This window comes from Odocoileus virginianus, chromosome 17, assembly GCF_023699985.2.
Source record: "Odocoileus virginianus isolate 20LAN1187 ecotype Illinois chromosome 17, Ovbor_1.2, whole genome shotgun sequence".
Lineage (NCBI taxonomy): Eukaryota > Metazoa > Chordata > Mammalia > Artiodactyla > Cervidae > Odocoileus > Odocoileus virginianus.
Window position 1 is genome coordinate 29788958 of NC_069690.1, and position 19285 is coordinate 29808242.

Consider the following 19285-nt stretch of genomic DNA (forward strand, 5'->3'; position numbering starts at 1 on the left):
TGGTCCAGTGGTTAAGAAGCCTCCTTGTAATGCAGGGAACAGTGAGTTCCACCCCTGGCTGGGGAACTGAGATCCCACATGGCATGGGCCAGCAAAGCCCACGCGTTGCAGCTCCTGAGCCAACGTGCGCCACAATAAGACCTGACAGCCACATAAGCAAACATTTTTTAAAAATCTTAAGGAATAAGAGGAAAATAGGGTATCTTCAGGCACAGATTTAGAGGAATTACTATTTGCATGTTCTCACTGAAAAACTAGTTAAGGTGGTGTGATGCAGATTATGTCCAGAAGGAAAGAATGAAATGCAAATGCTGGGAAAGATTGAAGGCAGGAGGAGAAGGGGGCAACAGAGGATAAGGTGATTGGATGGCATCACCGACTTGATGGACATGAGTTTGAGCAATTCCTGGAGGTAGTGAAGGACAGGGAAGCCTGGCGTGCTGCAGTCCATGGGGTTGCAAAGAGTCAGACACGACTGAGTGACTGAACAACAACAAACAACAAAGTGAATGTGCTGGAGAGGATGAAGAAATTCTTTTTCCCTCTTCCCATCTTAGGCTCTTTCACAGACCCTACAAATAAAGTTGACAGAGGACAGATGAATAAGAGAAGAAGCATACATGTTTGATTATCAAACACATGGGAGAACTCAGTGATGAGGAACTCAAAGGGGTGGCTTGAACTTGGTCCTATGTAGCATTTTTAACAAAAAAGCAGTGATTTTTTAAAGATGGGACAAGACAAAGAAATGTTAGTCTCTAGGGCAGCAAATTGTGGGAAGGTAAATATATGGGGAACTAGTAGAAGATAAGAGTTAGTAAAGTTTGTAATGTGGAGTCCACTGGGGCCTTCTCTGGGCTGATAAGGGTCTGGAATTGTCTCTGGTGATTAGCATCTGGTAGAGATGGGAGGGGGACCCCTTTACAGATTCATATCCTGCTTTTAGGGCTTCCCTCATAGTTCAGTTGGTAAAGAATCTGCCTGCAGTGCAGGAGACCCTGGTTTGATTCCTGGTCAGGAAGACCTGCTGAAGAAGGGATAGGCTACCCACTCCAGTATTCTTGGACTTCCCTTGTGGCTCACTGGTAAAGAATCCGCCTGCAATGGGGGAGACCTGGGTTCGATCCTTGGGTTGGGAAGATCCTCTGGAGAAGGGAACGGCTACCCACTCCAGTATTCTGGCCTGGAGAATTCCATGGACTGTATAGTCCATGGGGTCACAAAGAGTTGGACTCGACTGAGTGACTTTCACTTTCACTGTAGGCAAACAGGGTAAGAGGAAAGAGCTTCTTTTTTTTTTTTTCTTCCTTTTAAATATTTATTTGGCCTTGCCAGGTCTTGGTTGCAGCACACAGGATCTTTCGTTGCAGCATACAGGATCTTAGTTCCCCAACCAGGGAGCAAACCCTGGCCCCCTGCATTGGAAGGCAAAGTCTCAACCACTGGACTGCCCCAGGGAAGCCCCTCTATATCTCTCTTAATTCCCCACAGACCCCCTTTTAGTCCAGACACATAGTAGGTACTCAACATCCTTTAGAAAGTGGACAGTTTCAGAAACAAAACTGTATGAAGCAAGTTTTTCTCAAGGGTGTTTACCTGGCTGGCAGGTGACCACATTAGGACAGGGGTCACGTCTTTCTCCACAGAGTGCTCAGGATGGTTTTCCTCCCCTTCTGTTGCAGGAAGATGCTGAAACTCTGCGGCGAGACAGAGGACAAGCTGGCTCAGGAGCTGATTCATTTTGAACTGCAGGTTGAGAGGGATGTGATCGAGCCGCTGTTCTTGCTGGCCGAGGTCAGAAGTGGGAGCGAGACTGGGCCCATATGATTGGGGTGGGCAGAGTGGTGGTCCCTAGGGTCCCTTGGCTCCAGCCTCAGGGTTGTTTCTGCCCCTCACCCACTCTGTGACACAGTGTCTCACTGGGGAGCGTTACTACCCAGCTGCAGGGGGTGCCCCAGCCCGGGAGCCCTTGGAGCTGAAGGCTGTCCCCTTCTCCCACCTGTGCCGTTCTTGAGGGTGAAACTCCAAGGCTGGTGGCATCACTTCATCCCGCGCAGGGTCTCCGCCCCATCTTCCTCCCTGCCCTCCACCTATCTCCAGGCTTCTGTGAAATGACAGTGGAATCTCAAATAGGACACAAATGAACCTATCCGTGAAACAGAGACAGACTCCTTTCAGAGAGCAGACTGGTGGTTGCCAAGGGGGAGGGGATATAGGAAGGATGGATTGGGAGTTTGGGATTAGCATACAAGCTAGTGTATATAGGATGGATAAACAACAAAGTCCTTCTCTATGGCACAGAGAACTAAATCCAAGCTCCTGTTATAAACCGTAATGGACAGGAATATTTTTAAAACTGTATATATGTATGTATGTATATGTGTAAGTGAATCACTTTGCTGTTCAGCCATAATTAACACAACATTGTAAATCAACTGTACTTCAATTAAAAAAATTTAAAAGATGAACAGCAGCCCCTATTCACAAGCCCCTATTCTTGGATATGAGGGCTCGTGTCCAAGAGACTCTGTGCAGCCCCTTCACTGTCTCTGTTTAGGCAGGGCCCTTCTCTGTCTACCTTAAAGGACACTAAAGCAAACTGTCTTTTTAAGAAGAAGCCTTAATGTGTAGGTGACAGTTTTGCCAGCTTCAACCAAGTGAAATTTTTTCAGATAAGAGATAAAATGGTTGGGGGATGTTATTTGCTGTGAACCCTGGCCCTCTTCACATCCTCCCCTTTAACTGGTCCTGCAAACCTCCCCGGTGCTGGAGATGTTTCCCGTCTACACTGCTTGGCGACCGCTAACCACCTGTGACTGCTGAGCTCTTGAAATGTGTGTAGTGCGGCCAGGAGGCGCTAGTGGTGAAGAGCCCGCCTGCCAATACAGGAGACATAAGAGGCTCAGGCTTGCTCCCTGGGAAGATGAGAGGATAAATTAGGAGATTGGGATAGACCTACACCCTCTACTATGTATAAAATAGACAACCAACAAAGACCTACTGTCTAGCACAAAGAACTGTACTCAATATCTTATAATAACCTATAATGGGACAAACCTATTATACAGCAAAGTGATTCAGTTTTATACATATATTTTTTTTTTCAAGTTCATCTATAATGGAGACAAACTTGAGAAAAAAAAAATACATATATATAACTGAATCACTTTGTTCTACACCTGAAACATTGGAAATTCAACTATACTTCAGTCTTTAAAATTTTTTTAAAAATCTGTCATTGGACTTCAAATCAACTGGGTTTTCTTTGTTTGTTTCCTGTACCCACAGGTAGAAATCCCAAATATCCAAAAACAGAGGAAACACTTAGCCAAGCTGGTGCTGGACATGGACTCTTCACGAACGAGGTATGGTGGGTTTTCTTTGCTTCCGTTTCTGCTTCTTTGAAAGAGCAGCGATCCTAGTTGGAAGGCAGCGGCTTGTGTGTGTGTGTGTGTGTGTGTGTGTGTGTGTGTGTATGTGTGTTCATCCACTAAGTGTTTCTTACCTCTGCTGTGGGCTGGGCGCTGGCATACAGGGGCCTTGCTCTTAGAGAGGTTGTGGCCTGATTTGGGAGTTGGACGCTGGACAAGAGAACACACACACACACACACACAAGGCCATTTCAGCAGCCATAAGTCCTTTCAGGAAGACACTACAGTGTAAGTTTGGAAGTGGCTCTGGAGAAACAGGCCATGGCATAAATAGTGAAACAGAGAAGAAAATTTTTTTTTTTTTTTTGAGAAGATGACACTAGATCTGATAAGAAAGAAGCAGCTACGCAGAGATACACTGCAAAGCTGTCCATGACAATAGGAACAGCAAAGGCCCTGTGGGTGGAAATAAGGGTGACGTATTCAGGAAGCAGAATGAAGGCGGGCGTGGTGGGGGTGGAAGGGGAAAAGGGAGAGTGGTGGGAGCAGAGATCAGAGAGAAGGTTGGGTGATGTGTAGCATCTGTAATAAGAGGAGGTTTTCTGGGAATTCCACAGTTGTCCAGTGGTTAGGACTTGCTGCTTTCAGTGCCAGGACTCCATCCCTAGATGGGAAACTAAGATCCTGCAAGCCATATGGCTCAGCTAGAAAAAGAAAGAGGAGAATTTCTGAATCTGGGGACTTTCAGTCACCTTTTCCTGCTTCCTATGGTGTAGATTTCTGTAGTCCCACACTGGGGAGTCACATGAGAAATTAGAAGATGCTTGCTCCTTGGAAGAAAAGCTATCACAAACCTAGATAGCATATTAAAAAGCAGAGACCTTACCTTGCTGACAAGGGTTCGACTAGTCAAAGCTATGGTTTTCCCAGTAGTCATGTATGGAGGTGAGAGTTGGACTATAATGAAAGCTGAGTGCTGAAGAATTGATGCTTTTGAACTGTGGTGTTGGAGAAGACTCTTGAGAATCCCTTGGACTGCAAGGAGATCAAACCAGTCCGTCCTAAAGGAAATCAACCCTGAATGTTGATTGGAATGACTGATGCTGAAGCTCTAATACTTTGGCCACCTGATGTGAAGAGCTAATTGGAAAAGACCCTGGTTCTGGGAAAGATTGAAAGCATAAGGAGAAGGGGGCAACAGAGGATGAGATGGTTGGATGGCATCACTGCCTCAATGGACATGAACTTGGGCAACCTCCAGGAGGTAGTAAGGAATAAGGAAGCCTGGCATGCTGTGGTCCATGGGGTCACAAAGAGTCAGACTGAGCCACAGAACACCACCATGAGAAGATTACAGACATGCTGTTCGTTGCACTGTCAGAATGGTGGTGGACACTATGCTCCTGGGTTTGCAGAGTGATTTCCTCCTGAGGCCCTGGGTTTTAGCTCTGAGGTCTTTTCTCTGTTTGTGTATGGAAAACCTGAATTTTCAGCTTCTGCTCAGAGCTGGATGTTAGCATCAGAGCTTTTCCTTGCCTTGCCCACTTACATTTATTCGTTCAGCTTCCCTAAAGGAGAATTTCTTCTGGGTAACAGACGTGGTCCATCTAATTCTGTCTCGTGTTTAATGGTGACACCAGAGGTGGCTTGTAGATTTTGAAACCGTAGAGAAGTGTCATCAGGGACCTCTCTTCCAGTATTTAATGAAGTGTTTTCATGTCTCCAGCTTATCGTCTCTTGGGTATTGGGATTGGTAAGGTAGTATATATCACTCCATCCAAATTTCTGTGTTTTTCACCTTGAACTTAGACCCTTGACAGCCTTTCAGAAGCCAGCTTCCCCCAACTTCTTGCCTTTCCCTCTAACCCTTCACCCTGAGTCAGCATGAGCACTCTGCCAAGATAGAGCAGAGAGTGAGACCTGGTTCTGTGCTCTGGAAGTGCAGACATCACCAGCTGCTCTTGGAGAGCAGGTGGGTTCTCACTGCCCCCACCTCTGCCCCACCCCACTTCCACATTTGGTCAGTCTGTACTCATTAGGATCTGTTCCTTGCAGCTTCCTCCTCCTGGGCCCTCAGAAAATGGAGGATGCCAGTGGTAGAGGAGCAGAGAAGATGGGGCAGATGAAGCAACACATGTCCTCTTAGCGCAGCTTTCCCCTTTCCTTCCGGAACTTCTGGACTCCCTGTCACCCTGAAGTCATCTTGACTTTGCCTTCTATACCCTTCTCCTGGTCTGTGAAAAGTCTTACCCTTATTTCCAGCCCTTTTCTTTCCATTAGCCTTTCCTGAAGGCTTTTTTGTTTCTTTAAATATTTATGTATTTGGCTGCATCAGGTCTTAGTTGCAGCCTGCAGGATCTGTCCTTGCCTTGGCTCTTGGTTGCAGCACTCTGACATCTCTCTAGTTGCAGTCAGTGGGCGGGCTTCAGCAGTTGCGGTGTGCGGGCTAAGTTGCCCTGTGGCATGTAGGATCTTAGCTCCCCAACCAGGGTTGGAGCCCATATCCTCTGCATTGGAAGGTATATTCTTAACCACTGGACCACCAGAGAAGTCCCTCCTTAAACCTTGTATTCTATCTTCATCATCCCCAAATCATCAGTTCAGTTCTGTTCAGTCGCTCAGTTGTGTCCGACTCTTTGTGACCCCATGGACTGCAGCACACCAGGGCTCCCTGTCTATCACCAACTCCCAGAGCCTACTCAAACTCTTGTCCATTGCACCAGTGATGCCATCCAACCATCTCATCCTCTGTTGTCCCCTTCTCCTCCTGCCTTCTATCTTTCCCAGCATCAGGGTCTTTTTCCAGTGAGTCAGTTCTTTGCATCATGTGGCCAAAGTATTGCAGTTTCAGCTTCAGCATCAGTCCTTCCAATGAATATTCAGGACTGATTTCCTTTAGGATTGGCAGATTGGATCTCCTTGCAGTCCAAGGAACTCTGAAGAGTCTTCTCCAACACCACAATTGAAAAGCATCAAATCTTGGACCCTCAGCTTTCTTTAAATCATAGTGATAGCATCTTTCCCAGAGAATGGTGGGTCACCTCAGCTCTCTTAGTGGGAAGAAATGAACCTCTTCCAGCTTCAAAGCTCAAACAAGACAAGAATCCTTATTTCTCCCCTTAACAGAGCAGGACACTTGTCGAGTTTGTTTATAGAGCCTTTGGCTGAGAATATCATCACTCCTTGAAATTTATGATTTTCTTAAAATATTTCAAGTTTATTGGAGTATAGATGTTCACAGTGGTGTGTTAGTTTCAGGTGTGCCGCAGAGGGATTCGGTTATGCGTGAACATAGATTCGTTCTGTTTCAGATCCTTTTCTCATATAGGTTATCACAGAATAGTGAGCAGAGTTCCCTGCAGGTCCATGTTGGTCACCTATCTTATATATGGTAATGTGTGTCTGTTCATCCCAAGCTCCTGATTTTTAACCCGCCCCATGTTTCCTCTTTGGTAACCATGTTTGTTTTTGATATCTGTTGAGTCTGCTTCTGTCTTGTACGTAAGTTCACTTGCATCTTTTTTTAAAAATTCAGTCAGTTTAGTCACTCAGTTGTGTCCCACTCTTTGCGACCCCATGGACGGCAGCATGCCAGACTTCCCTGTTTTTTAAAATTAGATTCCACATACGAGTGATACCACATGATACTTGTCTTTGTCTGACTTACTTCACTTAGTATGATAGTCTCTAGGTTCCTCCATGTTGCGGCAAATGGCATTATTTCATTGCATTTTATGTCTGAGTCACATTCCATGTATGTATATGTGCCATATCTTCTTTCTCCATCCCTCTGTCGATTGACATTTATGTGGCTTCCATGTCTTGGCTTTTGTGAACAGTGCTGCTGTGAACAGTGAGGGGGTGCATGTCTCCTTCCGGATTATGGTTTTCTCTGGATATGTGCTTGGGAGTGGCATTGCTGGATCATATGGTTGTTTTAAGTTTTTTAAGGAGCCTCCATGCTGTTCCCCATAGTGGCTGTACCAATTTACATTCCCACCCATAGTGCAGAAGGGTTCCCTTCTCTCCATACCCTCTCCAGCATCTATTGTTCGTCGAGATTCATGATTAGTGGCACTTCTCTTAACAAATTACTACCTGTACAAAATGTTGCCTAGTTTTCCTTGATATTGTGCTATTCAGTTTCCACAAAGAGACCATTTGGTGGGTATTTATGATGTCAGAATAGATAAGTTATCCATTACAAGTAAAATTCCCTATAAAGGGAGGGGAAAGGAGTATGCTTTTAAAGTACCAGGACAGAATTGCGGGGAAAAATAATGTCTTCATTATAATATACGTATATTAAATGTATTTTGGGGTTTAAAGAAAGACCAATCCAGATCTATAATACCCTAAAAATCAGTTTAGTATATATGGCCACTGTATTTTTTACGCTTATTTATTGGTTACTTTCTTTTTTTCAGGCAGGATGAGTCAGATGGTGGTTGTAGGTCTGTCCCATAATCTACTATGGAAGTACATTCATTATCTGAGATCCAAATTACATCCATGACATTCCCTATTTTATTTGGCTGTGGCTTGGAGGTATTCATTAAATAGATCATTTCTGTTGGACTTCCCTGGTGGTACAGTGGATAAGAATCCCCCTGCCAATGCAGGGGACATGGGTTTGATCCTTGGTCCCAGAAGATCCCACAGGCCACAGAGCAACTAAGCCCTGGTGCAACTCCTGAGCCCACGTGCTCCACCTGCTGGAGCCTGTGCTCTGCAAGAAGAGAATCCACCACCAATGAGAAAGAAGCCTGCCGACAGCGAACAGAAGCCCCCACTCACAGCAACTGGAGAAGGCCCACGTACAGCAATGAAGACCTAGCACAGCCAGAACTTTAGTTAGTTAATTAATTTAAAAAAAATAATAAATACATCATTTCTGTAGGGCAAGCCATTATAAGAAAGAATTACCCAGGCATTTCTACTACTCCTTACCTGTTAGCTTACAGTTTTTTTTTTTTTTTTTTTGACATTTTGGAGTAGAATATTTCCTTTCTAATTTTTCCTGAATTCTTATCATGAGTAAGGAATCTTTCTCAGGACACATGTGACCATCGCTGTAGCTTCAAGCCAGCTTGATGTCCCAACGCCTTTCAAAGTAGTTCTTCCATGGGTGCACTTTTTTAAGTGACAGAAGATTCTTCATTTTGCTACTTTTTGCTAATGACAAAGAGAACTGATCTCCTCCTTTTTGGTATTGTGATACAGCTCCACTCCCTTAATCTTTTTCTTGCACATAACACAATAAGAAAGAATTGTGCAGAGAAAACACTTAGTGAGTCTATTATTGATTCTCACAATGAGGGTAAGACTGTACTTTTTGCCTCCACATTGGGTGAACGGTCCAGGAGCCAGATGGAGCTGGCAGGGCTCTCAGGTTTGTTCCATCCACCCCGGGGCTGCATGGTGTTTAGAGGACACTATTTAATCTGTTGCCACATTTCATCTGATGAGTACACTTGACAGTTCCCAGCTTGTCCATGGAAACATCCAGCTCCCCAAGGCCCAGGCTCCTGGTTGGGCCCCACCATCCCCACCCCCACCCCCTCCGAGTCCATGCCAGGTCCCTTACCCACTGTCTTCCCAGACTGCAGCCGGGCATCAGCTGCCTTTGCCACCCTGATGACTTGATTATTTGCCTTAGAGCTGAGAAGCAGCTTCTATCTCGTGTCCCTGTTACAAGGAGGAAATAAATGATTGGGTGGGTGAGTTTTTAAGATAATGACCCATTTGACTTATTTTTCCCGCTTGCTGGGGTCTATAGACTGTTGAGTTTACTGCCACAGTGAGAGAGGCCCCACTGCTGTTCCCTGAGATAGCTACTAGCATCTTAGTGTAATTAGAACCTTCTGTCAGGGCCTGCTTTTGGTAATTCTTTGATGATAACTTAGCAACTGGAAATAGCTTTTTAAATTCATTTTTTAATTGGAGGAGCAACCAGAAATATTTGTGCTTCCCCTTGAAAGTTTCCCAAGGGGCCTCCTTAGAAGGCCAGTATTCTCTGCCCGGAGATAAATGTTTAAGAAAATTTACATGAGGCATCAGAATGCTGGTCCAAGGCTGCTTGGCGCTTCCTAGTGGAGATTTTGACTTTCACATTTGTTTTCATCCTACCCATTTATCCTCTCTCTTAGTATCCATGGTTGACTTTGGCCAAGTAGACGAAGGTTTCCCAACTCAGTGCCCGATGGGCAGGGAACTAAAAGGAACAGCCTGGACCATGCTTCAGAGAAAGTAGCGGTCATGTTATTCGGCCTTAGGGTTCCGGAGACAGTAGGGAAGGTGTCGCAAATTGGAGAACACTTGCTCTGTCTGAAGGGGCCACTGTCAGCCTCTCTTAGTCCTGCCATGTGGACGCTGGGGCCCCCCTTTCTCCTGGTCTGGTACTGGGTACCTTTTCCTGATCTCTTCTTGGCAATGAGGCTATGTCATTCCCTGGGTGAGACCCCTAACCAAATATTTCCCAGCCTCCCACAGTGTCCCCAGAGTTTTCTCTACCTGTTTCACATGCATGCATGCTCAGTCGTATCCAACTCTTTGTGACCCCATGAACTATAGCCCGCCAGGCTCCTCTGTCCATGGGATTTCCCAGGCAAGAATACTGGAGTGGGTTGCCAGTTTCCTTCTCAAGTGATCTTCCCAACCTAGGGATTGAATCCATGTCTCCTGCTTTGGCAGGTGGATTCTTTACCACTGAGTCACTTGGGAAGCCCTGTCAGGGTTGAGAAGGCATCAGATTCCACACGCTACATGGAAAATGTTCTTTGCCAAAAGTTATCGTTGAGTCCAATTCACCATGCATTTTCCCTTTCTAATCCCAGAGTGTTTGCTTTCACTGCCATTCTAACTTGTCACTAAAAGACACTGAAATTCTGAAGCTGCACAGGGGGAAAGCTTGGAGCCTCGTGCATCAGTGGCGAAAGGGTGGGAGCCCTAAAGAGCTAAGGTGTGTGCTTTTGACTATTTTGTATGTGCACAAACTCCAATTTGTAAGGCTCATCAACTCAGACGTAGAATGTCTGAAAATGCTGAAAGAAAAAAACACCCACACTGTACTGAAATTCAACTTATATTTATGCCTAATCTGACTAGAATCTAAGTTCCTCGAAGGCAGGGACCAAGTTCTATTCACACCTCTCCTCTTTTTCTCCTGTTTTCTCATCAGGTGGCAGCAGACATCCAAGTCTTCAGGTTTGTCCAGCAGCTCACAGCCTGCGGGTGCCAAAGCCGATGCCCTCAGGGAGGAGATGGAGGAGGCTGCCAACAGAGTGGAGATTTGCAGGGTACCCCCTTTCTGTGCTCCTCTCCACCAAGAAAAATAGGAGGCCCTCAGGGAGGATCCTTTTGTTTGCTGGAGGTCTATGAAAACCCTAATAGTGAGCCTCTGGTTGAGTCTGTGTCCCCAGACTTGTCAGCTGGCATGTGGAAAGAGCCCAGGATGAACCCTGAGAGCTGGGGCTTTCAGAATTCATCATATCTTTAAAAAAAATTCTTGGCCTGATAATTTCAGTGTTCTTGACACCTCTGACTCTGGTTCTGATGCTTGTTCAGTTTCTTCAAACTGTGTTTTTGCCTTTTAGCATGCCTTGTAATTTTTGTCAAAAGGTGGACACGAAGGATTGGGTAGAGGGACCTGTGGTGCGTAGGCGTGCGGTGATGTAGTGGTCAGGTGTGGGAACAGGGGAAGCCCCCGTAGCTCTGTGATTGGGTGTGAGTCTTGTGGGTGACCTGTGACCCTGCGCCCTGAACTTCAGTGCTTCTCTGTTGTCTTTCGTTCTGTTTCCAGCCTCTCAGTTTTTGGTTTTGGTAGGACAGGATGGCTCGAGGATGCTGGAGCTGATTAATTCTTTCTCAATGTGGGGAAGGCTAGGGTCTGCTAAAAGCAAGTGTTTAGTAGGGCTCTGATATAACCCCAGCAGGTTGTTGCTCAGTTGCTAAGTCATGTCTGACTCTTTGCAACCCCGTGGACTGCAGCACACCAGGCTCCTCTGTCCTTCACTGTCTCCTGGAGTTTGCTCAGATTTATGTTCATTGAGTTGATGGTGCCATCCAACCATCTCATCCTTTGCCGACTGCTTCCCTGTTGCCTTCAGTCTTTCCCAGCATCAGGGCCTTTTCCAATGAGTTGGCTCTTCATATCAGGTGACCAAAGTCTTGGAGCTTCAGCATCAGTCCTTCCAATGACTGTTCACAGTTGATTTCCTTTGAGGTTGACTGGTTTGATCTCCTTGAAGTCCAAGGGACTCTCAAGAGTCTTCTGCAGCATCACAATTTGAAAGCATCCCAGCAGGTTCTACTGGGATAAAATAATTTATCCTTGAAGTTTCCTGGCGGTCCAGTGGTTAGGACTTGACACTTTCACTGTTATGGTCCCTTGTTCAATCCCTGGTTGGTGAACTAAGATCCCACAAGCTGCATGGCACAGCCAGGAATAAAAGAAAAATTCTCCTAAGGTTAGGTCTTGTCAACAGTAGAATGCTCTAGTCCTTTTCAAAATGGCAATCTTTTCCCTTCCCCTTGGGAAAAACGAGAGAGGACTTTTCTCTGCTGTTCACTGTAAGAACTTGGTAGTACTCCAGGAGGAAAAACTCAGCAAAAGTGTAGGGGCCCCCTACGCTTTATTTAAATATTAAATTATATTGATAATGTTTATGAATAAAATAATATTAAATTATAAGTATTTTATTTAGATAAATGAAAATTTGGTTTAGAGTTTCCGCCTTTATTTCTCACTTGTGTGGCTCACTTGGAATCTATATTGTTAACTTTATGAGACAGTGATGTGACTGTGCCTTCAGAAAACCCCTTCATGTTCCTGAGGGCGTACCCCGTTGGGCTGGCTTTACGGAGATCATCTGCTGAGTGGTTGAAGGTGATTTGATGTGGCATCAATAGACATGAGTTTGAGCAAGCTCTGGGGGTTGGTGATGGATATGCTGCAGTTCATGGGGTTGCAAAGAATTGGACACAACTGAGCAACTGCACTGAACTGAACTGATGTGGCATTTAGTCCTTCCCAAGGCTCCCTTCCTTACCTCTGTCTACCGAGTCTTCTTTTTTTATCACCCCACCGTTTGTCTTTCCCTGACTTGAACTATCTCCCTCACACTTGTCAGGCTGGTGATGGATGCTTCCAGACCAAGGCTGCTGGGGCCATGGCAGGCGAGGTTGAGTTCCGACCAAACCACTTACTCTAGCACCTTTGACAGGTCCAGCCGCCTCCCGGAGGCATTCATTGCAAAGGATGCTGAAGTGGAGGGGACCTGAGGTGGGTGGTCCTGGAGCCCATTTTATTCTTTGGGAAAAGTACCTTGAACTTTTGGTAGCTAGTCATGTGAAATTGGTGTCTTGGTTCTATCATCTTGTGTGCAAGAACGCTTTAAGGATGTTTGCCTGTTGAGGATACTGGAAAAGGAAACAGATTACTCCTCCCATCCCCCTGCTCACAGAGGACAGTTTGATTAGCAGCTGGAGGGGCTGCTGAGGTTATCGGGGTCTGTGCAGAATGCTTGAGGTTCTGTGTATATCAGACTCTTCCTGAATTATGCAGTTGTCTGCTGTAATTCCTTCAGCATTCGGGTCAGCTTTCCTGTGCTTTTTTCCCCTTTTTATTGAGATATAGTCGACATACAATACCATGTTTGTATCTGGTGTGGTACATGATGACTTGATATTTGCACAGATTATGAAATGATCACCATGATAAATCTAGTAACTGTCTGTCCCCATGCAAATTTATTGCAGTATAATTGACTGTCTTCCTTGTGCTGTATGTTACATCCCCATTGCTTAATTATTAAGTAAACTGAAGGTTTATGCCTCTTCATCCCCCTCACCTATTTTGCATATCCCCCCATCCCCTCCCCTTACGGCAACTACTGTTTGTTCTATGAATCTATGAGTCTGTTTTTGTTTCGTTTTGTGTTTTAGATTGCATGTATGAAATCATGAGGTATTTGTCTTTCTCTGACTTATTTCACTTAGCATAATACCCTCTAGGTCCGTCCATTGTTACACACAGCAAGATTTTATTCTTTTTTTTATGATTGAGTAGTATTCCATTGTCTAAACAATACATCTTCCTGATCTGTTCATCTGTCAGTAGACACTTGGGCTGCTTCCATATCTTGGCAGTTGGAAATAGCACTGCTATAAGCGTTGGGGTGATATTTTCCTATTTATTCCAACCTGAACGTGATAGATACTTTTTCTCTTAACTCAGCACCTCTTCTGAAGCTCTGCCTCAAAGGCTACCAAGCAGGGAGGGATGTCAGAGATCACATGACTTGTACAAACACGTTTAGAGAGTGTGACATGCTCAAAGATACAGTTAGTGTGACAGAGTCTACATCCACTTGAATGCACTTCTACTGCGCTGTGCTGGGGGTGTTTCAGTGAAACTGACCACTGTCCTCCTTGGAGGGAATGTGGTCCAGACATAGCATTCAGCCACTATTCTCAGCCCCTCAGGGAGCTGAGTGGTGAAGGACTTTTCACACTGAGATTCATGTATGATACTGGCTGAGTCCAGGTTTTGGTTTGTTTTTTTTTTTTTGCCAAGTTTGGAATCAGCGGTCCGTCCCCTGCCCACCTGTCTTAACCAGCTTCCCTCGACTTGGTGTGTTCGCCTCTCTTTCTCTGTGATCAACCAGTCAGAATTGAGATGAAGGGAGCAAGGCAGTAGCATCATCAAGGGGAAGAAGCGGCAAGGGGGGGCAAGCAGAAGCACAGTGTGTACCTGGCGGGGCTGCTGCCGATAGCAGGGCGCGCCACAGAGATGCAAGGAAGCAATTTGCGTGTCATTCCCCCGCATCAGCTTTCCTAACTCTCCACGTGGCCCACGTTAAAAGCGCTAGGAAAACACTGGCATAGGTGTTCTTTCTCCACTTAGTCATCCTTTAGAGCCTTTAGGTTGGGAGATGGAACGTCCACAGGCAAAGTTTGTAATCTGCTTAGTATTATGAAAAATGAGGTTAAACCATGGTTACGGTTCTTTCCTCTGATGTGTGGATTCCTACTCTCTATCCTTTTGTGTTTTGCCCCCACAGGACCAGCTGTCAGCTGACATGTACAGTTTTGTGGCCAAAGAAATCGACTATGCAAACTACTTTCAGACGGTAAGCATCCAGAAAGGTGAGGCTGCTTGGAGTCTGTTAGCAGGTGTCACAGTGGGGACGGGAAGGAACGCGGGCCTCGAATCAAGGATGCCTCAGTTGAGCATGTCCTGAGAACAGGTGGGGCTTTGACTGTCCGACCTGTAAATAAATCCTGCCTTCTAGTCCCCTTTGTATGGATTTCTCCAAAACCCTGAGAATAAAGTTCAGCCTCACCCATGAAGATGTTTGTACCTCTGTGATCGATGGCAGTGGTTCTCAACCAGAGGTGATTCTGTCATCTCCCAGCAGATGATTGGCTGTGTCTGAAGACATTTGAGGGGGGCTTCCCAGGTGGCACTAGCGGTAAAGACCCCGCCTGCCACTGCAGGAGACTTAAGAGACACCGGGTCGATCCCTGGGTCAGGAAGATGCCCTGGAGAAGGGCACGGCAACCCACTCCAACACTCTTGCCTGGAGAGTTCCATGGACAGAGGAGCCTGGAAGGGTACAGTCCATAGGGTCTCAAAGTGTCGGACATAACTGAAGTCACTTAGCAGAGATGTTTTTGGCCGTCACTATCAGGGGAAGGTGCTACAGGCACTCAGAGGGTGGAGGTCGGGTTTGTTGCTAAACATCCCACAGTGCACAGGACGGCAGCTCCCACGACAGAGGGTGATCCAGCCCCAGATGTCAGCAGGGTCAGGGTTGCAAAACCTGAGTCTGTCATCAGGAAGCAACTTGGGAAGAAGAAGCTAGCCGCACCCCAGCATCTGTTGGTTATTAATGGAGATTTTTTTTGTCCCAGATGATGACAAGTTGGTAAATGAGGTTTGATGCCTGTTTACTGCCTCTCCTCTATGGGAGCAGATTTACAGAGTAGAGACACAGGATCTGAGTCATCCATACTTGAATCATGTGGCCCAAATAATTAGGACCCTGAAATGAAAAATAACGTTGGGAATAAAACTCAAAGTTTCTCTTTAGGGTCAAGGAAGTGATACAAAGACAGGGAAAGAAGATGAAGAGAGAAGAGGAATCCTGAGAAGCTGGATGCTTTGATAAGCGTGGGGCAGAACTGGGGGTAGTCAGTGTTCCCCTGCATGCTCAGCATCAATGGCCAAGAAGTCCAGAGTTTCTTCCCCCTGAGAGAGAGCTGATACATATTCCTTCCAACTTGAAACGTTTACTTTAAAATAGTAGGATTCTTTTCAAGTCTATTCTTTCAAGTCTAAAATGCCATTGGTTTTATTTGTGAAGATAATATTTCATTTTAAAATATCTAAAACAAATGATTGTTGGCATTTCAAGCATTATTGGACTACCTAATTGTCTTTGGGTACCACTTATTTCAACACTATGACTTAAAAAAAGAAAAAATTCCCTTTTAGTTTTCCTTGGGGATAATAGCTACTCATCACACCAGACTTTTGAGCAAAGTGCCTCTCTCTCCTTTTTCCTCCTACATACCCAATTTTCTTTCCTTTTTTTTTTTTTTTTTTTGAGCAGGGAGAGATTTAGAAAATAAATGAAGTGCCAGTTATTCACTGCTTTTCTTCTGCTGTTTTTACCATTTCAGCAGCTTTTTCAGTAGTGGGAGGGGCAGAATAGAGCATCTTGAAGGACTTTGTCCTTTGAATCACATCACGATAAAGCAGTTTTGCCTCCCAAGGTGGAAGAGGATTGTGGATCGAGCACATGTTTTCCCACCAGTTGTATCTTGAAGTCTTTTGTGGGGGGAATCAAGATACATTGAGGCTCATGGCATTGGGTGCCCTCTCATGGACACCTGGATTTCTGAATGTGTTCTCTGTTTATAGCTTTTTCAGGGTTGCACCCCTTCAGTGCCTTCTGCTGTGAGAAATGGGGGCAGGGTGCTCCCCAGCTGGGGTGGCAGTGAAGGCAGGCCTAACTCTGGAGAGTCCCCGTCACCTCCTCCCCGAGTCTCCCACCTCCAAAACTTCCCTTTATGGTCACCCCTCTGCTGCAGAGGCTGAGGGGACGAATGCCCGTCGTTGCAGATGGGTGGAGGAGGGGGCAGGGCACCGCAGTGGTGTGGCAGCCCATGCCCTCCATCCTCCGGCAAAGGCTGACGCTTCTCCTTATGTCCCCTCAGCTCATCGAAGTGCAGGCCGAGTACCATAGGAAGTCCCTGACACTCCTGCAGGCCGTGTTGCCTCAGATAAAAGCACAACAGGGTGAGTGCCAAGCTGGCCTGGGGCAGGGAGGGCCGGGAGCCTGCCATCCACGGCCCTATGCTTGGTTCACCTGCTCCTCCCCGGCAGGGCCGCCGTCACGTGAGCCCGGGGCCTCCGCCTGCAGGCACCGTGACCAGTGGCAGGACAGCAGGGCACATACACACACACACACACCATCCCAGCGGGGATGAGACGGGTGTGCATGGGCGTGTGTGGAGGTGCGTGTGTAACAGGAAGCCCAGCAGCTCTGCTTACAGCGGGCTGGCTTCCACCGCCTCCCCCAGTTCGTCCCCGTCATCCCCTGAAACTGCAGGAATGGCGATGCTGCAGTTGGACAGTGCTTCCATGGACACTGTCGGACAATGCTTCCATGTCCACTGCTCCATGTCCCTGGGACACTTAGGAGAAGCAGTGTGACCGGAGGAAAGGAAGGTTCCCGCGGGGCTGACCTGCGCTGACCCCTCTCTTGCTCCACCTGCACCCCCCCCAGAGGCCTGGGTGGAGAAGCCTTCCTTTGGGAAGCCGCTGGAGGAGCACCTCTCGATCAGCGGCCGGGAGATCGCCTTCCCCATCGAGGCGTGCGTGACGATGCTGCTGGAATGCGGGATGCAGGAGGAGGTGCGTCTGGGTACAGCCGAGCTCCGCCGCGAGCAGATCTCCTCGCCCGCGATATGGAGCCTCTAGGGTCTCTCCTCCTCTGTTACCGTCCTCACCCGGCCCCACAAACCCAAGCCTGGGAAGATGCAGTACAGGCCCCCTGTCCTCAAACTGGTCCTGCTTCTCCCATGAGCCTTCCTTCTCCAGGGACAGTGGAGGATTGTGGGACATGATACCCCGCCCTGAGGACCTTATAGCCCCGCTCCAGCCCTCCTCTCTGCATATGTAATGAGATTGGGGCTTTCTCCTCCTCCTCCTCCACCCCACTCTCCACCTCCTCTCTCCTTAATTTAAAACATAGACCTTTTAACCTTTAGATCATAACTTTTTTTATAGACATCCTGAAAATTGATACAGACATTAGAAAGCACTCCTTATAAGCCACATGTTAAAAAACAATCCTATGAGACATTGGCAACCATTGTTTTTATTGCTATGTCAGTGGTCTCCTGGGAGGTAGACCTCATCTTTAGTTTCTTAGGCAGGCAGTTTAAAAATCATGACTCTACTTTCCTGTGATCTGATCAACCAATCAATATTTATCAGTGGTATTTATTACTAAGAAAAGTATAAGAGAGTGAGCTGTTTAAAAAGTATAAAAGGGGGCTTATGAGCTTATGGAGCAGATAAGTGTAGTGTCTGCCAAATAAGCCTGATTTATTCAAAACAAGGTTTTTTTTTAACCCCGTTTTAAATGCCAGGCATTTTCATGTATAATTCCAATGAAAAGATGAGGTCTTTTTAGTCCCTGAGGGAAAGTTTCATGGAGGGAGGTGAATGGAGCCTTTTCTTTCCCCATTTTTAAAAAACTTTCTATTTTTTATTGGGGTATAGCCAATTAACAGTGCTGTGATAGATTCAGATGAACAGCAAAGAGACTCAACCATACATACAAATGTATCCATTCTCCCCCAAACCCGCTCACATTCAGGCCTCCACATAACATTGAGTTGAGTTCCATGTGCTATACAGTAGGTCCTTGTTGATTATCCAATTTAAATATAGCAATGTGTACATGTCCATCCCAACTCCCTAACTATCCCTTCCTCCTATCCTTCCCCCGGCAACCATCAGTTCAGTAAGTTTGTCCTCTAAGTCTGAATCTGTTTCTGTTTTGTAAGTAAGCTCATTTGTATCATTTCTTTTTAGATTCCACATATGAGGGATGCCATACACTATTTCTCCTTATGTCTTACTTCACTTAGTATGATAATCTCTCAGTCCATCCATGTTGCTGCAGATGGCAAAATTTTCATTCATTTTTATGGCTGAGTACTATTCCATTTTATAGACCTGCCGTATCTTTTTTAATCCATTCATCTGCCAGTGGACACTTAGATTGCAAATAATGCTGTTGTGGACACAGGGGTGCATGTATCTTTTCAAATTAGTGTTTTTGTTTTTCCAAAATATATCTTAAATACACAAGAACGGGATGTCAAAGTGCCCAGGGCTCATTTAATCAAGTGCATACTGAAGCAGAACGCCAGGTCACCCTGTACGAGGTGCTGAGGCCACAGCCAGGGATGAGACCCTGGTCCTGCTGCCCCAGTGTTGACACGTGGTGGTGGGAAGGAGGCCCCTGGGAGATGGTGGAGGAAAGGGCTGGGGAGACTGCCTGCCGGCAGTCTTGCTGTGGTGCCCTCAAGGTGCAGGCTGTCTGGTGACCCCTGTCCTATCGGCAGGGCCTCTTCCGAGTAGCCCCGTCTGCCTCCAAGCTGAAGAAGCTCAAGGCAGCCCTGGACTGCTGTGTGGTGGATGTACAGGAGTGCTCGGCGGACCCCCACGCCATCGCAGGTGGGCCCCGCCGCTGGAGGAGCTCCAGGGGAAGGGGTGGGAGTGGAAGAGGTGGAGCCCCGTGTCAGGGACACTCGAGCCCCTGGCTCCCCACCATGCTCCGGGCATGTCCACTCAGGACCCCACCTTAGGCCTGGTTGCTGTGCCCTTGAAG

The 19285-nt window shown here is 46.6% G+C and overlaps 1 protein-coding gene across 4 annotated transcripts in view; it reads left to right on the forward strand.

The window, feature by feature from the left end:
• ARHGAP44 (Rho GTPase activating protein 44) overlaps positions 1-19285 on the forward strand; it is a 119858-nt gene that overhangs the window by 79395 nt on the left and 21178 nt on the right. For all 4 annotated transcript variants that reach the window (XM_070479127.1, XM_070479129.1, XM_070479130.1 and 1 more), the window contains exons 5-11: positions 1683-1794; positions 3289-3365; positions 10552-10669; positions 14435-14503; positions 16596-16677; positions 17168-17295; positions 19020-19131. In XM_070479127.1, the coding sequence (XP_070335228.1) occupies positions 1683-1794; positions 3289-3365; positions 10552-10669; positions 14435-14503; positions 16596-16677; positions 17168-17295; positions 19020-19131 (698 nt within the window). The remainder of the gene's footprint in view (positions 1-1682; positions 1795-3288; positions 3366-10551; positions 10670-14434; positions 14504-16595; positions 16678-17167; positions 17296-19019; positions 19132-19285) is intronic.